The following is a 23,032-nucleotide window of genomic DNA, read 5'->3' on the forward strand; positions in this document are numbered from 1 at the left end:
AACAAGAATGCTGAGGTCTGAGTATTGCTGAGTAACCATTCTTTTTACCATCCCACAATGCAGAATTTGTGTCTCCACCTGCCCTCCTGGCCACTACCATGCTGACAAGAAGAGGTGCCGGAAGTGCGCGCCCAACTGTGAATCCTGCTTTGGCAGCCACGGTGATCAGTGCCTGTCCTGTAAATATGGCTACTTCCTGAATGAAGAGACCAGCAGCTGTGTTATTCAGTGCCCTGATGGGACATACCAGGATACCAGTGAGTTGCTTTCAAATGTTTGGGTTTTTAAAAAGATAAGGTTTTCATTTGAGTAACTCTATGCATGAAATCTGGGCTTTGCTTAGTATCAAACAGAACCTATTCAGGTCATTAAAGAAATACTTTAGAAGTATTATATAGAGGTGTCTGCAACTACCTGTAGCAGAGGACCCTCACAATCCCTCCCACCATAATGATATGCTAGTAGACTTAGAACGCTGGAGATGTAATTGCCCCTGGAATTTATTAAAGCAGAAGGATGTGAAGTCAACTGAGCAAAGGGAAATAGGGAAGTCTAAAGGAATCTAGAACCATGCTTCTGAGAGTGAGCACTCAACATACGTTTAATCCCCCCAGCAACCGTCTGTGATAGCATGCATGAAACACTATATACAAGGGAACTTCAGTAGATACTCTATGTCCCTGGTCATCATTAGGAGCTGAACAGATAGACACTACCTTCCAGGCAGACACCATAAACCATGCTGCTTGTATAGTTTTCACAGTGTTAGCTAGTCTCATCAGAATGATGGAAACCTTCCCTTAGTCCAAGTTTCCAGGAGCCAGCTGTTGGCCAACCTGATCAGTAGGATGGCAGTCAGACTTGCTCACATCTGCACATTAACCAATCAGGATTTTGAAAAGTTTCAAAAACATGAAATGTAGAATGAACATGTGTCAGAAACATTTCACTCATTAATGAATAAATGATCTAAAATAGTAACTAATGAAACAAGCAAGAGGATAATGGTCCATAAGATGATCAAGTACTGTAGTCCCCTAGGAAAGGGAAGAAGAAATCCTTTCATGGATCTGGTAAGGTGGCTTAGTGGTTAGGATTGTGGGTAAGAGGCTCAGGTCCTCCAGAGGACCTGAGTGACATTCACAACAGCTCACAACCACCTGTAACTAATGTCAGAGGACCCAGTACCCTCTTCTAGCTCTTGAGGATACCTGCATTCACAAGCATGTACTGACACACAGATAGATACATAATTTTAAAGAAAGACAATAAAGAAGTAAGAAAGGGAGGGATGGAAAAGAAAAAAGGAAAGTCCTTTTATTGAGTTAGAGATGAAACGGAGTTAGACAGGGCAATACCAGTAGGTTTGGGGAGGGGGTATTTATTTCTTACAGCCAGAACACTATCGCTTTACTAAACAGCAATCCATTCATTCATGTGTAACTTCTCAAAGGTTAGCCCTTATTAACTGTAGTTAACAAACAGGCAAGACACAAGGTCACTAGTCTGTGCTCAGACTTTGCTTCAGTGTGGCCCTCCCAGGGTTGTAGGTATCCCTGGCTTTGTTTCTGAGCTCTAGATAATTGGTCACACATCACACACAGTCTGTGATGGCACTGAACACTGAAATGTCATGTTGCTGCACAACCTGAGACTCTTTTCTCTTTGAAGATTAGAGAAAAGTCTTGCTTCTTAAGAATTGGCGTTCTCAGGCTGCGAGAGGGGTCGGCAGGCAAAAGTGCTTGCCAGGCAAGCCTGACGGCCTGAGTTCAATGCCCGGAACTCAGAGTGGACAGAGGTTAGACTACCAAAGATTGTCCACTGACCTCCCTGTGTGTGCCTGCACACACACTCACACACACACACACACACACACACACACACACACACACACACACACACACACACACACGGTAATAATAAAGAAATAATTTTTTACAGAAGTAAAACTTAAAAGTGGGCAATTCTCTGGGTAGATCAGACCCTAATTCCACCCTTGAGAGTAATAGGGATTCTCCTGAGGTTCTTATTTGCCTTGAAATTTGGAATATGACTTTCACCTTGATAGAGGAAGGAAAATTTAAAAGATAAAGGGGGTCATAAGAGATCCACAGAAGTGCACAGTATTTCTTAGGAAGCCTTGCACGTGTTAAGTGTGTGTTCCATCACTGAGCACCCAACAGACTATTCCTTTCTAAAGAACCATGGAGTAGACACTTGAGAAGCTGTTCAGTTCCTTCAACCACCGTATAGCATTGGTTCAAGTGGCCACTGTGTCTCTCCTATTGCCTGTTACAGTTTCTCCCTCTAGTAAGCCCATTTACATACAGCACAGTGATCAGGTATGACCGTGGCTACTAATAATTGCTGAGAACACATTCACAATGATTTATAGTTGATCTTTTCCCCTTGAATAATCCCATTAACTTGCCAAGATAAGCTGAGAGCTAGGGTTCACTGAAGTCTTCACTAGCGAGCCCGGAGTCTAGAGACACTGAACTTGCCCACTGGAAGAGTGCAAATCCCAGGCCTGTGACTTCAGTTCCAAAGCCAGAACCTGTGTTCTTAATGTCACAGTAGGGGCTGCAGTGTAGCTCCTAGAATACTGTCAAGGGCTTTGCATTTCTTGCTGAAAGACACAGAATACTCAGTAGGTTCATATAGGAATTCATCTCCTTGGAACCTTGATGAATATCAACACTTAAAGAGCAGAGAGAGGAGAAGCCTGTGGACAATGCTTTGTTTTGTTCTGTGTAGAAAGACAGACAGATAGATAGATGGATGGATGGATGCATGGATGCATGGATTACGCTCTGGCATAACAGGACATCTACTCAATTTCTAGAAAGAATTTAACAAAGCTAAAAGGCCTTTATTAACATGTCAAGTCACTACTTTTCATGATAAAGCTGTTGTGTTTGCTGTTTTTTTGGGGGGGGGTTTGGTTTGTTTGGTTTTTTTTTTTTTGCGGTGTGGAGCTGGGTTTGCTATTTAATAAGACAACTTATGGTGTATTCATTCCAACTAATACACTTCTAACAGAACATAGATGTTATTGTAACAAAATCATTTTTACATTCACTCCACAGCAGCTGTCAAGCATTCCACTGTTTGAGATGACACATGAAGTCCTTACTTTGAAATCTTTAGTGTCTGCTCCCTTTTCTGCCACAGTTCACCAGATGGTCCTAAAAGCTTTGGGCATGAAGGTCTAAACTCCATGTCCACAACATCATCTTCATCACTTAGCAATATTGCCCTCATTTCATGAGTGGGATTTCTTGTTTTAAAGTTAGAAAACCCTGCTTTGAAAAAAAGAGTTGAAAGAAGTAAGAACTATAAATTTTTCAGCTGAGTTTCTGGAGTCTGTCTGCATTGGGCCATACAAGTGCCTGGTGCTTCCTGGTGTCACAGTTCATGCAATCAGCTGCCTAAACTTTTCAGTGCAGCTTTCCAGATGAGCCCATAGGCAGTACAGGGCACATTCTTAAACACTGGGACATCTCCACTCTTTTATGGAATCCAGTTGACTGCATAATAACTGTTTCTTTTTTTTTTAACAGAAAAAAATATTTGCGGGAAATGCAGTGAGAACTGTAAAGCATGCACTGGATTTCACAACTGCACAGAGTGCAAGGGCGGGTTAAGGTAAGAGAGTGAGATCCAGCAAGAGACACCACCTTCAAGGGAGCTTTGCAGAGCAAACTGAATAGAAAACATGAGAGTAGCATGTCAACAAATAGTTCTCTTCCGTCTTCCCTCAGCTGGACTCTAAGTGAAGCACTTCCCTGCTATTTGGATTATCTCTACAATACATGTGAAAAGATGGGATGCCATCTTGGCTAAGGAAAGATTATAAACCAAATAAATTCCCTATAAAGACGAAGATTTGGTGGGTAGAGAGATGGCCTAACAGTTAAAGAGCACTTGCTGATCTTGCCATGGACCCGGGGATCGATCCCCAACTCCTACATGGTCGCTCACAACCATCTGTAGCTTCAGTTCCAGGAGATCCACCAGGCACACATGAGGTACACATACATGCATGTAGGTGAAACACTCAAACACACAAAGTAATTAAATCCACAAAAAAAAAAATTAATTGTAAAAGAAAGATGACTCGGATATAAGTAAAAATGACCACTTGAAAAGCGGCCCTTATACGGGTTGACCTGTATTGTGCTAGTCGAGAATGACTAGGCAGATAGTGCCAGTAAATGCTGTTTAGTCTGCCTGATTAAATTCTCAATGGTGGGAAGTTATTCTCTTATCTTTATTATTTCTCTACACATACGCAGTCATTCGCTTATCTTAAGTACCTCAGGTTCAGTTCCATTAGACTATCTGCGGTCTGCACATAGATTTAACACCAGGAGATGTTTTCCTCGAATTGATGATTTGCTCATTGCCAAAGCTGATATTTGGTGGACTGTAAGAGAACAATATGCAGCACAAATGACTGTGAAGCCTCTTTCCTGAGGAAGAGGTCAACGTCTTCTATGCTGAGTCATGTGCAGGGCTCTGGCTTTGTATGGCGTTAGCATTCTAGAGTGAACTGTTCTACAGTGGATTCCTTTTAGGTGGTAATAGAACATTTCGTTCATTCCATCTTCGATCGAAAGTCAAGTGTCATAGTGTAGGCCGCTCCCAGGCGGGTGTCCTTGACACTCGTCACTCTTGGAACATAATTGACACTTGCTGATTAGCTGTGTCGTTGTTTGCATAAATGCTTTTAGTAACTTAGTGCCTTGCTTCTCGGTGCTTGATAATCTTGATAAATACAAGTCTGCTCAACTGCCTGATTCTTTTTCATTTTTATTTTATGTGTATGCATTTTTTTCCTGCTTGTATGTTTGTGCACCGTGTATGTGCCTGATGCCCATGGAGGTCAGAAAGAGGAACCAGATCCCCTGAGCCTGAGTTATAGACAGTTGTCAGCTGCCATGTGGATACTGGGAATCGAACCTGGGTTCTCTGGAAGAGCAGCCAGTGCTTGTAACAGCTGAGCCATCTCTCCTGTCCCCCACTTAATTCTTCCTAAAGGAACAGTGAAATGGTGTGGTAGCAATCCTCTTCTGCTATTTATTAATTGTGATTTCATGTGAGTCACTTAAATGCTCTTGTCTTCCATTATTCTCATTATAAAATGGTGAGAGTAAGCTCTACTTTGCTAAACTATGGTAAAGTGTAAAGTCTGATGACTTTTATGAACGACTTACATCTGCTACATAATTGGTCCTTGGGAAATGAAAGACTACTGAGCTTATTTCTTTATTTCTTAGAGAACGTTTTATGGAGTAAGTTAAAGCAGAACACACAGCAGAAATGTGAGAGCCATGCATGTAATTGTGAATGTGCCAGTAGCTGTATGAAATGGGCTAAAAAGCTGTAAGGGAAACGACTTCAATAAAATAGTTTACTTAGCCCAGTGTGTCTAAAATATTATCATTACAACATATGGCCAACATAAAAGAACACTATTTGTGAGTTACTCTACGTCCTTTATTGTTTTATTAAGTCTTTGAAGTCTGGTATATATGCTCTTAACATATTTCTAAGACTTGACAATAATGTTTGTGAGAAATATCTGTATTAAGATACTTTTAAATCTAATTGAGAGAGCAAATTTTGTAAAGCCACCCTATTCCAAATGTGCTGAGAAGTTTGCCAATAACTGAATCTAGTGTAGTTTTTTCAAATATAGACATAAATTAATTTAAACTGAACAAAAATTTAAAATTCATTTCCTTCCCAGCACTAGCCTCACCTCAAGGGCTCAGTAGCCAGGTGGATAGCACAGGCCTGAACTAGCTGGTTTATGCAGGAAGGTATGGAGGCAGTCCTGAGCTGGGCTGGTGGACCTCACAATGACTATATTTTGGGAGCAGCGGACTGCTCAGAGTTCAGTGACTGCTCTCTGTGGCCCGCCCCTTCCTTCATCAGTTCCTGCACAGTGCAGCCTCTGTCTCCTGCTGAATGGAAGCCAACCTCAGAAGGCAGTCCTTTCTTAGAGAGCCAAGGCATCTTTTCTAAAACTGTGGGACATTTTTTTTGAGTGGTCCTTATTTCATCCCACAAAAGGATTCATGTGATGCACTATGCTTGTCTCTGGAGCTGGAGGAAGAGAATGAGATCTTGGTTGGCAACAGGCCAGCAAGCTCCGAGAATGACACAGACTTTTTGTGAAGCTGCCCATTGTCACATTGAGGCTCCCTCCTAGGTGCTTCTGGGCTGATCACTTGACCTCAGAAAACCTGTAAATTTTAAAATGGTGGCTAAGAACAAGTAGGAGGAAATGCCCTTGCCTAAAGTCCAAAAAGAAAATAGTTAACATGCTAACAGGATTATTTATGATTCTTTTCTTCAGCTACTTTATTTTTATACTCTCTCGGTTTCTTGCATGAGCAGAGGGTGAAATAAATTTCAATTTTCACAATGAATGTGACCCATATACAAAGCAGCCAACTAGGATATAAATTGGAGCGACACAGGGTATGAGAAAGTAGAAACCATTTGACTGTTTTTCCATACTTACACATTGTCCAATAGAATAAATTTGATAACAAAGATTACACCCACTCTCTTTCAGTTTCCATTCAGTAATATTTTATATGAAATAATACAAATTCTATGTATATTTTTTATTTTAAGAATCAAGCTATAAGCTTGGTGTGGCGACATGTACCTGTCATCCTGAAGGCCAGAAGGTCACCCTCAGTTACATAGCTAGTGAATTCAAGGCCAGGGTAGGCTACATGAGAGCCTGCCTCAAAATTAATTAATTAATTAGTTAATTAATTAAACTTTAGGCCTTGAAAAAATGTCATAGCTGACAGAAATTTGAAAGAAGAAATATTTTATGTTTTTATTTTATATTTTAGAAACTTAGATGTGTCTCATAGTAATAACTAGAGAAGTAGAAATTTCAATAAATCACTTAATATTGTAGAAATACTTTCAGGAAAAACTAAGAAAATAATACAACCAAGAAAAGTCAAGATATTTACAGAGTTGCATTTTGCTGCTTACTCATTAGAGTGGCTTAAGAGAAGAACCCAATAAAAAGGAGCAACACTGTAACAGGTTATTGCCAGCCATGGATTTGTTTGCTCGGTTTTTATCATTTTGTTTCTTTATGAGTTTGAGTGTTTTGCCTGCATGTATGTATGCGCACCAAATGCACATAATACCCACAGAGGCAAGAAGAAGGTAGCAGATCCTCTGGAACTGGAATAACAGAAAGTTGTGAGCAGTCACGTGGGTGCTGGGATCGCAAACCGGTTCCTCTGTAAGAGCAAGTGCTCTAACCACTGAGCCATCTTTCCAGCCCCTTGCCAATACTTTTTAAGACTGTTAGATCTTACTACTGAGTAAGGTTGAAATTCGCCAGACTGTATGACAGAGTCAAGAGAATGCCCTCTAGGCTTAGCAGCACATATGAGTGCTACAAATGTTATTACAAGTACCAAGAAAGGTCTAGGGCCGTTCTCCTTGTCTTGCAGCTTTACTAAATCTCTCGTCTCCAAGGGGAGACAGTGTTTGTTACACATGGAGTCTGTGTGTCATTGCCACTTTGTCATGGGGACAACAGCATTTACAGCTCGTCTGTGTTTCTCGCAGCCTTCAGGGATCCTGGTGTTCTGTCACCTGTGACGATGGACAGTTCTTCAATGGCCACGACTGCCAGCCCTGCCACCGTTCCTGTGCCGCCTGTGCTGGTACCTTCTCCTGCTTCTCCCCTTATTCTCCTGCTTGTGTTTTAGTTAGTTTTGCATTTGGCTCCAGCCATCTTTCTTGTAGCACTTGGTTTGTTTCAAGGTAGTGTAGAGGGCCACATTTCTCCTGATAATTGTGTGCCAATTCTCACAGAAAGTCAGTCATCAGCACCTTGTCCTCATGGAGAAACTTAAATACCACAGTGCTGTCCTTTCCTTGGAAGAACCCGTGTTCTTGGCAAATAGATTCAGTTAAAAACACAAGAGCCCCTCCTAGCCCCCCTGAAGGAAAGTACGTTTATGAGTTAAGATGGCGGTTGATGGATGTGGCTTCCACAGACTGCTATGGAATTCCATACTTCAGCACCTTCTGAGGCTTTTTTTCCTTCTGTTTCTGTTTCTTGCATGTGCCTTGCATTGAAGGGGCCGGAGCAGATGGGTGCATTAACTGCACCGAGGATTATGTCATGGAAGAGGGAAGATGTGTACAGAGCTGCAGTGTGAGTTATTATTTGGACCATAATTCAGATAATGGACACAAATCCTGCAAGAGGTAAGTCCATCTGCTCTGACCCTAGACTTGATATCTGAGGTCCTTGTAGGACTGCCTTCCTACCTGAGAAGACAGAGATTCTTTTAATGATAAAGTACGATTCAGTCACTTGCCTTTGGACGCTGACCTGCAGAATTGGTTCATGTTGCCTGGTGTTTTTAATGCCTCAGGACCACTTTAAAGCTTTTAGTGTATGCATGTGTGTAGTAGGTGCCTGGAGGCCAGAGGTCAACTTCCAGTGTCTTCCTCAATTGTCCTTTTATGTTTTGAGATAAGATCACTCACCAGTTTGATTGGATGGTCAAGCACAAGCCCCCAGGATCTGTCTCCCTTCCCATTGCTAGGATTATAGAGGCACAGCACAACACCAGCATATTGACGTGGATCCTGGGGATCTGAACCTTACCAAAGTAGCCATATCCCTAACCCCAACTCCCCCTCACACGTACCTTAGAGCTTTTAAAATAATATTCCTATTCCCAGGACATGCTTTGTCCCCTTTGGCCCCAGTCTCTACCAGCCATGTTTCCTCTAACGTTATCAAACCTAACAGCAATTGTAAGAAAAGATTTTTTTTTGTCATCTTCAAAGGAAGAAATAATTTTAAAATGTTAAGAGCTTGATGGTAAATATACCTTCCCCTATGCCTATAAATAAGAGATTTAATAAATTGTGCATTTTGCCCATAGATGTGATAATAGCTGTTTGACATGCAATGGCCCGGGATTCAAGAACTGTTCCAGCTGCCCAAGTGGATATCTTTTAGACTTAGGAATGTGTCAGATGGGAGCCATCTGCAAGGATGGTAAGTACAGCTACGTGATTTGATCTGTGATCTTTCCACTTTACAGGCTAATATATTTCCATTTTAATAAAGAAACTAACAAGCATGCATCTCAATAGGATATCCTCAGTATCTTGCTGACATTCACTCACCTTGAATTTACAATCCTAATGGATCATGTTGCTTTGTATTACTTTGTTACCATTGCTTAAAGACAGAATCTTACTGTGTCGCTCAGGCTGGCCTCAGACTCGTGGTCCTATTGCTTCAGTCCCCTAAGGCTATAAGCATGTATCACTGCACCCCACTTTGTTTCTCTTTATTTCTCTTTTTCTCTTTTTTAATTTTGGGAAGAAATAAGTCACCTGCAATCCCAAGATGGTTCCACTTAGTTGTTTTAATTTATAAGCTATTTTTGAAGGCAGCTTTCCCTTCATTGAAAAACTGAGCATATACTGGAGATTTCCCTTGTACTCCAAGCCTACACATGCACACAGCCTTCCCCACTTTCAAAAGACCACACCACAGTGTTACATTTGCCATGGCTCATGAGCCTACAATGATGCATCATTAGCATCCAAGTCCATAGCTTACACTAGCATACGTTTTGGCACTAAACATTCATTGTGTTTGAGCAAGCATACATGCTGTGTATCTACCATTATCACATCACACAAGATAGTTTCACTGCCCTAAAAATCTCCTGTGTTCTGCCATCCATCATCCTGCCCTCCCCACAATTCCTGGAAATCTCTGGCTTTTTTTTTTTCTGTCTTCATACAGTCTTTCTTTGCAAAACATCTTATATTTATGATCATATAGTATGTAGCATTTTCTGGTTGGTTGGTTGGTTTTTGAATTGTTTCTTTCCAGTTTTTGTCATATGGACCTTTTCCAGATTTTTTTGATGCCTCGTACATAGAACTTTATACCCTCCCTTGAGCACTAAGCATTATATCTCTTAAGTCCTATGTTATATTAATTCTTGGGCATAGTATTTAATCATGTAAATAATCTCTAATACTTTCCACTCTCTGGTTATTTGGATTTTTTATTATTTTGATATTTGAATCCTAATCAAATGATATCAGAGTGTTTCAGGAGCTATGTAAGGCTAGGAACTAATAGTTCAATCTTCCAGCAAGAAAACCCAAGTTGTGATGCTAGAAAGTGACAGACCAAACCTAGAACTTAAGACTGCCAAGTGTTGGGCCAGTCTGCTTTTCTTACCATTAGTGGTTTTTCGCCAAAATTCTGGGACCCACACCATCCCCTAAGATTCTGACTGAATTGTGCAGGATAGAGTATGACATGGATATTTTTAGAAACTTGTATTTCTAATTTGTAGCCTGGTTTAAGGAGCCATTTCCCCTACCAGCTTGGCAACTGCCAGGTTCATTCACTTCTCTGGACTTACTGGCTCCACCTATAAATTCAGCATATTTCAATGATTCTAATACCAACATTAGTGAATTTTAATTCTCCACACAATTCATGCTGAGAGGACCCTATACATTGTACCTAAACTTTACACATAAAGTATATCTCAATAGAGAAATCAATAGTATTTGAACTGTCATTCAACGTGTTCTTTGGAGACTACATTTAGAATAGTCTCGGTGACAAGGCTATAGACCTAGGGAAAGGCAGCCAGCGCTGTGCTTGGCAGAATGTGGAGTTAGGAGTCTGCATGCTGGATTCAGATCGCCACCCCAGACCTGGGGCTTATTTCCTTCCTCCACACAAAGTGAAGATGTTACTAGTGTCCCTGTGTGGGGACTATTCCACAGCTCACTATTAGGAATCTCAAATGGACACAGCAGGAAAGGAGCACATAAGGACACTAAGACAAGGACATTGCGGTCTTATCTCCTTGAAGCATCTGGGTGGCTGCAGTCTTCATCATTTTCTTGATGAACAGAATGGGCTCAGCCCACCCCACTCTGTCCTTTTCGATCCTACCAGGGCTAATTCACAGTGTACCACTCTAGGGTAAGAAGCCTGAAGTGGGGGCACCAGGGCTGTCTAAGTATCGGCTATCAGTTGCCTGCACATGCCTTCCTACCTGAATTTGAAAATTATGGTCCCTTTATATTGGAATACAACCAGACCTTTCTTTTTCAAGTCAGTACACAGATTACTGAGGAAGATTTAGTGGTTGACAATCACAGGACATCTATCTTGAAGTTTTCTCCTCTAGCATTTGGTACAAGGCACCTAAAGTTAACAATGTACTAACCCTTGCTAAGCCATTCTGTCCATGGGCTAAGTTATACAAAATGGCGACTTGATCAGAGGGAGGTGTCATGAAGAGCCAAAGTTTGCAGTGAGGCCACTTCCAGGCCTGTTGAAGAATGAGGGTCCCTTGAGCCTTCAATCACATGGCAAATGCTCTTAAAAACTGTTTGCTCCTTTTCAACTGTCATATTTCCATGATTCTAAGACAATTCTTTGGCAGTCTAACATCTCAGAAATCAGATATATCTGGTCATTCATCACAACTCACTACTGCTTTTGACCATCAGGTTGATGGGATGTGTCACTGCCTGAATCTGAGACTTAGCCACAGAAATGTGCACCCCGTTGAATGAAGCATGTGGCTCCTACTTTTCATGTGTCATTTAACAACTCTTCAAATGAACATCAAAGAACTACACAGAGAGCATTATGTCGCATACCATTAATAAAAATCAAATTAAAATTCCAATTGCTACCAGGATGTGGTATCACAGTGTAAGCATTATTACCTTTGTGATACTGAAATAACAGTGAATTTTAAACCTCGTGTCTTAGAATCAATGAAATATGGTACAAATGACTGTATATTTTCTACTCTAGATAGTGCTGAGAAGAAAAGTTCCTTGCTTGTGATATTATTGATTTCTAATTTATTCTTTTTCCAATCTCTTTTTCCTTTCACAAATGGATACCAATCACATTTACTGCTGGACTGCAATGTTTCTCATTGAAAACACTGCTGTTGACTGAAATCACTTTGGGTGGACCAAATTCCCTCCCTGTTGACTGCTCCTGAATGACCTCTTCCAACCCCCCCAATCTACCTCTTTGGCCAATCAAATACCTCCCTCCGTGGGTCCTGCTGCTCTCGACTCCACTCCCCCTCTCTCTTGCTGACTTCCGGAAAAGCCACGGAAGAGTCCTGGGCAGAAGGAGGCTTCTGTATGCTTGTGAAAAAGAACAATCTGTGTCAGCGGAAAGTTCTACAACAACTGTGCTGCAAAACCTGTACATTCCAAGGCTGAGCGGCCGCCTCAGAGCCTTGTTCCTGTAGACGTATAGATTAGTCCATATTATTAAAGAGAAAAAAAAGCCAAAAAATGCAAACCACCTCTCTCTTTCTTGCTCTCTTTTTTTCTCTCTCTGTCTCTCTCAAGTTTGTGCAGGGAGATGGTGAACTGTTTTGTCAAAACTTAAATAGAAAAACAAATAAATAAACCTACAACAAGCCTACCTTTTAAAGCTGGATGTTTAGTGTTAAACAGCCAGAATCACAGAGACAGTATTGTATAACCAAAGTATTTGATGCCAAAATATGAAGTTAAAGTAATGATTTGATTTCCTGCCCTGGTTCGAAGGTCCATTTCATTCCTTTGCATTCGCTCGCCTGTTTCTCCTTTAAAATGCCTAAAAAAAAAAAAATTTATTTTCCTAAAAACATCACAAGAAGAGCACACATAGATCAGAATGAACAGAAAGCTTTTACATGGGTCATTTTTCTGCCCTGAGCCTGCACCTGGGGGAAATGACAGGAAACTGGACCTTTAGGGTACTGAGAAGATCCTCCAGACTGTGTTCCATGTCCTCATCTTAGCGTTTCACGGTCCTGCGGTGATGCTTCCCACACGTGACTGGCTTTGTATGTTGTGTACTCGTTTGTTTTTTTATTTTGCACATTTCTCACCTGATAAGTCTGCTCCATCGGCTTCATCAGGTAGACTTTCTGCCTCTGGCTTTCCAAACACTGTCAATTGGGTTATTGTTCACACAGCTGGTAAAATGGATTGTTTTGTAGACTCAAAGTGATGGGAGAAGCATGTGATACCCAGAAGGGCTGAGGCTGACCCAGATCTCCTGGAGCCCAGAGAGTCATTCTGTAGACCCTGTACAACCTCCTGGTGCTATCTAGCCATTAACCCCATAGAATTTTTTTAACTGTCGTCAGAAATTCCATTGGTCGTGGTGGGAAGCACTTGAGATAGGATGCAGGAAATTTCTTCCTGCAGTCAAAAGTTCCTAAGAGGTCCTGTATTTTTTAAGAAATGGAATTTATTTAAGTCATATTTAAGCTCATGCATACACTGGTGGAGCAGTGTTTTTCAATGGTGCTGACTACAAGTTGTCTCATCCTGTCACTTTAAGAAAATAAAACTGGAAATTGAGTGTGGGTGGCATGATTGTACCCTCCTGGTTCAATATTTTCTCTCTTCTGTCCTTCTGTAACTAGGACCATTCTCTTATGCACCTGTCCACTGAATGTCACTGAGCTGGGGTTGCTTTGTCTGTTTGTCTAATTTGAAATGATGTGTTCACTGGTTTTCTGTGACTCATAAACATTCCGTGGAATCAAGAATACTGAACTATAGAGAAACTACTTTGAATCTTTGATTGAAAATGATGAAACCTGATCTGTCTTTTAACAGTTCCTCTGGGAGTAACTGATATCCAGCTCCTTCGTTTTTTCTATCAAATCTCCATAGTGATCTCATTTACATTAGCATGACCAGGCATCTTCAGGCTCTAAGCTTTGGAAAGCTACACTTCTGAGATGTCGTGGCTCCGATGCTAAGAGGAGAGAAGTGAGCTTGGGAAGGAGCTGAGATGTGCATGTTAAAGTCCCTGCCCACACAAACAAATAGTGAACTGCCTGCCTGAAAACCTCTCTGGACAGCAAAGTTCACTTCTAGCTGCAGGTAGCTAATGAGAAATTGGTCTGTTGAACCCTTTAATAACATTGTAATGTTAATGAGTCACATGATTCGTTAGTAACTAAGGAACTGGCAGATTATGCTGGGCAACTTTTCCTCTTTAGAACACTGTAGGCTCTTCTGACATGAAGAGTAAAGGGAATCCTGGTCACAGTATATTCTTTGTACATTTAAATGCACATTCTTTAAATGAACAAATGTAAACACAAGCCAGGCAGAGGCAAAAACTAGATTTGCCTGCAAAGGAATCCAGTTGATTAGGCAGGTCTATACTATTAGAGGCACAAGGTCACAATGATACAAGAGATAAAACTGATGTCTTTGTCCTAAGACAATTTTAGCCACTGGTAGGACAGCAAATTCACTGGGGTCCACTTCCATGCATTCCATTCCCACTGGCCATGCAGGTGCACATCACGGAAATACTGGTTTAACTACTAGTTTGTTACTGCCTCATTTATCTACATAACATTATTAACTAGAACATAATGCTTTCAAAGTTTATGTTATTGTTATATATTATGTATAAATATATATATATATTCATGAGTATATGTAACGGATAGCACAAAGTTTGGAGACGTGACAAATGCTCTTACCCTCTGGAGACAAAAGTCCTATTTTCTGTTTTCTTTTGTCTTTTGATCTTTAATTCACTAATTAATAGTGACCTGTTGTTAAATCCAAATCCACTTTACTGAAAAATACTGTGCATGTGTAAAATGTTCAGTTGTTTTTTTGTAAAATATAGAACAGTTGTAATTGATACTGGCCAAAATCAATGTTATGCCATATTTTATTTTTTCTATTAAATTAACCTAAGTTCCTGTTTATTTGATCTCTTCATACCCATGTGCAAGCATCTCTGAAAGGCTTAGTTGATGAGAGACGCCTCTGCTTCCATATTGAAGTAGAATGTGAAGGAACAGTGGATAAGAATGAAACATCTAAGTACACATAGAAAAACAGGAGAAGAGAGATAAAAGTGAACAAGGAGGAGGAAGAAATGATCTTTAGAACAGGTGACATTTGGACACCAATGCATGTTAAATCTCATTTTCGAGAAGAACATAACTAGAAATACCTATTAAAATTTGGCATAGTTTCTGTCCAGTTGTAGCTACCTAGTCCCCAATATGGAAGGTCAATTCTGCATTTTGTGTGTGTGTGTGTGTGTGTGTGTGTGTGTGTGTGTGTGTGTGTGTGTGTGTGTAGGGGTGGGGGCAAAGATGTAGGGAGTATAAATGCTGTGAAAAAGAAAGGTTCAGTTTGTTGTATAAATGTGGCAGTGGATGACCCTGAACACCTAAAGCATGAGTTTGTCCAACAGAAATCTCTGAGATATAGCACTGGGTGGGACTGTGAAATGAGCTAAAATGATCAGTGGGTGTATATTATTGTGGATCCTGCTTAAGATGCAGTCACTACCCTTGTGGTTCATTACTTGCCATTTGAGCAGAGAAACCAGCAAAAGTAGCAAGGTGAGTTCCAACCAGATTTAAACATCAGAGAATACATATGGGTATAAGAGAGAGCTTCTACAATCACAAAGGCCCAATATGAAGACAAAGTGAATTAATTTTAGTGACCACCTACCATACAGTACACAATATGAGAATATAATACACATATCCTAATGAACACATAACCTCTTCTGAGTCTGAGAAAGACAGAGCAGAGGTACATGTATTATTCTATTTACCCATAAGGAAACCAAAACACAGATAGACCGTAAATTGATATGGCAAATGGATAATCACAATAATAAAGTTTAGCAACCAACAGAAAGTAGTGAATTCCAAATCCTGTGGGTAGGTCACTTAGCTAAGTTTCTGCTAAACTGGTCAAGGTCGAGTTACTGGAGCAGATAGGAGTAGAATTGGTCCATTACTATTACTGTCTAGGGGGTCTTGGTCTGGTTCGAGGGTCTTGATTGGGTTGGTTAAAGAAGTAAAAGGCAGGGGAAATGTCAAACAGCACAGGGAGCAGCTTGAGAAATGTCAAACACAGCAAACAGGAGCAGAGGGAACCAGCAGTTTGAGGAAGGTTTTTATTAGGGGTGAAGAGACACACATGTAGCAGGTACACGGAAGAAGACCATCTGCAGAGCAGCAGGCAGATTTGAGAAGCCAGAGCCCTTGAGCTTGAAGCATCTTCCCTAATTTAGGGTTGGCCAATTTGAAGAAATGCAGGATGGCTGGTTGACCAATAACTGTTGTATAAACGTGTTTTGATCCAGCCTTGAACTTGTTGAGCCAGTCCATCATCAGGGGCCCTCCTACAGGAGAAAAAAAGAAGAAGCAGCCCACAAGGCCTTTGTTTAATCTGCCAGACTTTTGTATCAGGTCCAGAGGATGGTGAAAAAGCTAGCCATCTTGGAAGTTCACTATCCTTATTACCTAGTCCTGGCCCTTGTCCCTATCTGTTTGCCTATCAGAAGTCTATCTAACTCCTAGACCCCCTTCACAAATAAGTTTGCCACACATAAGAGGTTCAGGTCAGGAAGATGCGTTCATGGTTTTAATCTAATTTGTTCATTGCTACAAAGGGCGGTAGTTCAACTAACAATAGCTTAATCAAGGAATGACTACGCCTTTGCCTTTGTTGCTGGTACTCCACCTCTGTCCAGTCCCACCCTAACTACAATTGCCAAGTTCTCAAGGCCCACCCCAATGGAAACCCTTGCTCCACAGTGGCATTCCCAAGCTTATTGGGAAGTTATAAGCCGTAAACTTGGTAATGAAGGGAGCCCATTGGCTTTTGGACTACTCTATTGAACTTTCTCTCTCAAGTGGTCAACACTGTAGGCACATTTGAGTATGGAAACTGATGTGGGATATCGTTCTGTATGCTGTGAATATATGTTGTTCCCATTGGTTAATAAAGCTGCATTGGCCTATGGCAAGGCAGCTTAGAGGCAGGTGGAAATCCAAGCAGATAGGAAGAGGAAGGAGAGGCAGGAAGAGACGCCAGCCTGCCACCCAAGGAACAACATGCCAGCAGAACACATGGCAAAACATAGATTAATAGAAATGGGTTAATTTAAGATATAAGAGCTAGCTAGCGAGAAGCCTGAGCCATTAGGCCATATAGTTTGTAAATAATATAAGCCTCTGTGTGTTTACTTGTCCGAGTGGCTGCGGGACAGGTGGGACACAGGAAAACTTCTGGCTACAGGAAACACACAGGCCCTACTAACTGCACCAACCCTAGTAGGAAGACTCCCATGATGCTGGCACAGAGAACTGTACGTTCTCCACAGTGTCTGAGTCATCATCCAGCCTCACCCAGAATACCAGCGGACAGCAGCAGGGTGATAATCAAGATCAGAGACAACCTCAAACCGCCCTGGCCAGATGGATGCTGCCTCCTTCCATTGTCTAATACAAAATGGCAGGCGGAAACCAAGATCAGCTACAGCTTGACCTCACCTATCCTAAGCTGGGCTCTGGGCCCTAAATGCAGAATATGTACATGACACAGAAAATATAAGCCTGCTTTTCTTCTCTGGTTAACATCCATTTCCAGACGCTTTTGTTGCCAGCCCATAAAATCCAAAGGTCTCCACAGAGTACTTTAGTCATATTCAGCTGGACACAGCCAAGATGAACTGAATTTCACTCTGGCTTGTTGGAGCTCCTTGGCACCTAGCAGGAGACTCTAATCCACATAACCATGTCCTCTCGTCATCACTAGAGGTGACGATCCAGCCGGATTCAGTTCTTTGGCAAGAAAGAGGCAGTTATGCAGCAGGGCCAGAGCGTGAGTGGTGGCACAGGATCCTGTCCTCTGCCTCCAGGAGACTGCAGACGATCTCTTGGCTGCTGCCCCCCTTGATTGGTTAATGTGACTTCTGAGACAGACTTTCATACCATATTTTAAGCTGGCCTTAAACTCAGCATTCCTTAGCTTCCCATGTGCTGGATTAGTAGGCATGGACCTCCATGCCTGGCCTTGGTAGATTATTACTGAGGGATTTGCTTAACATTATCTCTTCCAGTTGGCCATTGTTTGGATACAACTGTTGTTTTTGTTTTCTGAGCAACAAAGATATTTCTAGAAAATTCCAGACACACTTTCAGAGGTTCACATTGCAAGAACTTGAGCTTTTGTCAATATTTTTATATACTTTAAGGATGTAATTTTTAAGATTCATGGGGTTTTATTTAATTGGGCCCACACAAAAGTCAGCACAGAGATGAATTTTCTGACACAAGAGTGACAACTAGGAGAAGATGTGGCCCAGACTGAAGTCACCACTTCACCCTTGTGCCCCACACGGCTTCCTTTTTTTAAGAGTGCCAGAGCACATTAGGTTGCAAGGCCAGTAGGAACCTTTTCCCAAGAAAGGATAGAAAGTACACTGACCCTCTGAACTTGGCTTTTTTTTTTTTACTTATAAGCCCAAATAAATACAAACTGTAGAGTCTCTGACACAGACCAAGCTCTGAGGTTCTTACCTCCTCCAAACTGACCTTCTAATGGAGCAGTACATATAAAGCACTCAGCTGTAATGTGACACTATTTAAAGGGGTATAAAGCACACTGAAAGTCCAGAGAAACAAGCTTCCTTTACCAATGAAGTGTTGATGTCCCTTGTCCTTGTACATGCATGCCAAGGACATCCCAAAATAGTATGAAACATTACAAACAGAGTTGGCTCTAATGTGCACAAATAAAGCTGCAAAGGTCAAAACCAAATGATACCATAATTAAATATCTGTGAATTGCAACATGTCAAACTAGTCAGTTGTAACTCCACTCTTAAAGAATCCTGTACAATTAAGTTTAATGTAGGATGAAGGTGAATCTTAATGATTGGTACAATGTGGAACCTCCAGAGGTTGGAGCAGGTAGGCTCCATGGGCATTTTATATATTGCCTTGAAAAGGAGGGAGAAATTCACCGTTTACCCCAAAGGCCATGTCCCAGGGAGGACACTGCGGGGATACTTCACAAGGAAAGCAACATGTAAATTTTGTCTTTGCTTTCTAAATTTCTCTCCAAGAAGCATTTAGTCCTATTGCTTTAAACACCATCTCTACAGATCTGCTCTCCATTTCAATAACAAAATACCTGAGACTGCATACTTTATAAAGACATCAGGTTTATTTAGCACAATTTGGGGAGCTAGTAAGTCCAATCAACATGACGTTTACGAGTCACACCTACACACACCCATCCCCACACCTGTGCTGCATTGCATCATGGTAGAAGGTGTGGCTTGAGTTCCTAAAGGATAGAAAAGATCACATGGGGAGACAGAAAGTCACTGAGAACTAGGGGCAGGGCAGGCTTGTATTTTTTTTTTTCCAACAGTGCAGTCATGAGAATTAACTAGAATACCATGACAACTATCTTAATTTATTGCAAGAGCCATGTCTCAGTGGCTTCCCAGTAAGTTCCACCCTTAAACATCTCCCAACACTTAAGGTCACACACTAGGAACCTTTCCCTAACATCCTTTTTTCCTAATCTCCCCAGATTTCACAGATTCAATTAACTACTAGGCATTTCCCTTCAGATACCTGGTAGGCATCTCAACTAACAAATCCAAAGCAGACTTTAGACACCTCAACCTCAGCCCCATCACCACTACCCCTCCAGCTCTCCTTGCTCAGTCAAGAGTCATTAGAAGTACACTCAGTTGCTCAGGACTCCTCTTTCCTATCCCAAATCCAACTTACCCACAGAGAACCAAAATCTCTCTCTCAATGGCCCACTTCTACGCACTCCATGAACCTTGAGGTGGATTCTCTGCCTTCATCCTACACCTCTATCTTCTCTTTTGTCCCTGTCCCATCCACACACCAGACTGTCAGGTTTTGTCTCTCACTTACTTATTCATAATAAAACCTGAACTTCCCTGAGATCTTTCTGTCCTCACTTCATGTTGCCCTCTCCTTTGGCCTCATATTCTGGCCATGCCAACTTCCTTTGTGTCCTTCAAACAAAACCAGTGTGTTCATGCCTCAAGGTGCCAGATCTTAGTTAAAAAACAACAACAACAACAAAAAAAAAACTCAGAAAGCAGTTCCCTCCATATACTCACCTTTCCTCTTTCCATAACCATAATCACATGACAGTCTTGACTGATTTGCCTGATTACTGTCAACTGACTCCTTGAGAACTGGTGCCTCTCTGTCCATCTTGTCCACAACTGTTTTTTATATGTCTAGCATACTTTGTTTAATAACAACTTATGGAATAAATGAATAAGATGACATCAAAGAAGAGTGGCATTTGATTTAAGTCTCAAAGGATAAGCAAGGTTTTTTTAAGTCAGGGAAACTTACAAGTACTCAAGAGAGTCTCTGCAAGGCTACAGGACCACTTGAAGGACTGTGCAGGGAGATGGCAGGCAGAGCGGGCAGGGGAAGGCGTAAGCAGGACTCTTGTCCTCCCTCATCTCCTCTTTACCAGAGCCATCAACCCTCTTGAGAGAGGCTAATTGACCTGCCCAAGGACCCCATAAAGTCACCTCTTGGCTTCTCGCCAAGGTATTTGGGAAGCAATCATTCAGAGAGAGCGCTGAGGAGGGCATGCTTGCTCCAGTCCCCAGAGGGCTAATGGCTGCTTTGAGCCAGCAAATGAAAGGCTAGGGACTCAGCAGAACTCAGTGACCAGATGAGCTCCCATTAGAGAGATGGCACGTAGCTCATCCTCAGCATTGTATCACAGGCTGCGGGGAGCATGGCAATGTAACACGTTATCCCAAAGCAGAAATCCTGTGAGCCCGGCTAACAAACCTGGGGTAACAAATCCTAGGTGTTTTCAAGCAGGCTTTTGTTGCCTCCTGAATCATAGTGGTTACAAAACAATAAAAGCTTAACTATAAAGAAAGAGTAAGGCCTATATTACATATGGGAATGTATTTGTAATTGACATAATGTTATGAGAGCCAACAAAATGACCTTGACCATCTTCTGTCTCGAGCCCACCTTGGAGCCTTGGAAATACATTTCTGCCTCCAGAATGTGGCTGCCCCAGTCCTGCCCCACCTGTACCAAGTGACCCACAATGGGCTGTTAGGAATCCTGCTTCTTGGCCTTATTCAATACACCCCACGTATCGCCTTGCCCGTCTTCCTGTTCCGCACTAGTCCCCACAGACTTTCAGAAACTCAAAACTGAACATGAGGCTCCACCCTCTGTGGACCCCCTCTTCCTTAGAATACAGTTGAGAGTCTTTTCTGTAGCTTGAAGAGCCTGTTCAGTCTGACCCGCCCCACTTCACCAACCTCATCCCTCACCACCCTCTCCTTCCCCTGGATTCTTCTATTCTGCCCTGAACTTTAGACCTTTCCCACAAGGTATTTTCCCTGCTTCAATCTACCCCAGCTGGTCAGCCACAGTGGCTGGCACATGTTATCTGGGCTTCAGTCATTTCTTCATTTCCTAACCCTTACAGGCAAGGTTAGAGCTCCTTATTTATCTTATTTTTCCATTCTTCTTAGCATACATTTATTATACAAAATAAGGGTTTCATTGTGACATTTTCACATGCATATAATGTTCCTTCATCATATTCATGTTCCCATTCTTCCATCTTACTCTCCAACTCTGACCCCCAACATCTTTTCTAATTGTCCCCTGCTTCCTTATGAGCTATCATGAAAGTCCCTACTTCATGTCAATTATATTTGAGGTCTCTTGTTCTCCACAGCAGTATTTGATGCAGTAGTTCTCACTATGAAGTATCCTCTGTGGGTGCAAACTTGATACACAGAGGACAATACACTGTCTCATGGACTAGGTGCTTGGTAGCTCTTCCATCAATAGGTAAACAAAAAAAGTGCTATGAAGGGTTAAGTGAATAATTGAACAAATGACAATAAAAGAGTAACCATGACCCAGCTACTGGGATAATTAAATCCTGATTGTGTGTGGCTTCAGGATTCCCCTACCTTCCCCTACATCTTCAGTTTCCTCTCCTTTGGTGCCATCCCTGCCAACCCTTCAGCTCCATGACATTGTAAAGGAGGCAGGAGACTTCGTGGAATTTGTCACTTATGAGAAATGGCATGTAATGCCATCAGCACAAAGAAGAAATTAAAGCTTCAGAATAAACCTCACTGCAGTGGGAGCCATCGCAGCAGAGGAGTGGGTACTGTTTAGTGTGTTCATTCCTTTTCTTGTTGCTGTGACAAAATACCTTATGAAAGTTACTTAGCCAAGGCAGGGTTTATTTCATCTCTCAAGGAGGAGTGGTTACCATGGCACCAGGAAGATGAGGTAACATGTCCCATTGGATCTCCATTCAGAAGTTGAGATGAATGCAGATATTAGCTTGCTTTATGATTTTTATGTAGTCAGGTGATATAGCTGATGAAATAGTGCCACTGATATTTAGTATGGGTCTTCCCTCCCTAGTGAGTCCTTTCTGGAAACACCCTCACAGATGCACCCAAAGGTATGTTTCCACAGTGATTCCAAATCAAGTCAACTTGACAGTGAAATTTAACCATCAGGAGTAAGCACCAGTATCCTAAACACATCCCCCTGAGATGCCTGATGTATTCACAGCTGTAAGGGACCATACAAAATAAATCAGAGGTATAATGTGCACTCTGATTTCTATGAAGGAAAGGAAAAGATGAAATGATGAGATTGAGATGAGATGAGATGAGATGAGATGAGATGAGATGAGATGAGATGAGATGATCAGTAGCAACCAACCTTGAGCTAGGGAGATGGCCTGAACTTTCCAGCTGGGCCCAAGACTGAGAAAGTCACAGACATCTGGTGCAAGAATGAGACCTAAGAGACATGGGGCAGAAAGGGAGGAGAATATTAAGGAGAGAGAAGAATGTGACCCCCAGCTGCTGGTCAGAGGATGACAGAAGTAGACACAAGCCGAGAAACTCAGCTAGCTCTAGAAACAGAAAACAACCTGCCACCAACAGTCACCCAGGAAAAGGGTCCCCCCAGAGCTCTGCCCAGAACCTGAAGGAACCTGGCTCCAGGTCATGTCCAGAGCCTGCAGATAGAATGCAGGCTGCCAATACCTTGACATCAACCTTATAAAACCCAGA

General features: G+C 41.8%; 1 protein-coding gene across 1 annotated transcript in view; it reads left to right on the forward strand.

The window, feature by feature from the left end:
• Pcsk5 (proprotein convertase subtilisin/kexin type 5) overlaps positions 1-23,032 on the forward strand; it is a 456,194-nt gene that overhangs the window by 300,686 nt on the left and 132,476 nt on the right. Inside the window, 5 exon segments of the mRNA XM_052762773.1 lie at positions 64-257; positions 3,564-3,648; positions 7,621-7,718; positions 8,139-8,268; positions 8,958-9,073. Coding sequence (XP_052618733.1) covers positions 64-257; positions 3,564-3,648; positions 7,621-7,718; positions 8,139-8,268; positions 8,958-9,073 — 623 coding nt within the window.

Source organism: Peromyscus californicus, unplaced genomic scaffold (assembly GCF_007827085.1).
Source record: "Peromyscus californicus insignis strain IS unplaced genomic scaffold, ASM782708v3 Scaffold_4__1_contigs__length_199733344, whole genome shotgun sequence".
Taxonomy (NCBI): domain Eukaryota; kingdom Metazoa; phylum Chordata; class Mammalia; order Rodentia; family Cricetidae; genus Peromyscus; species Peromyscus californicus.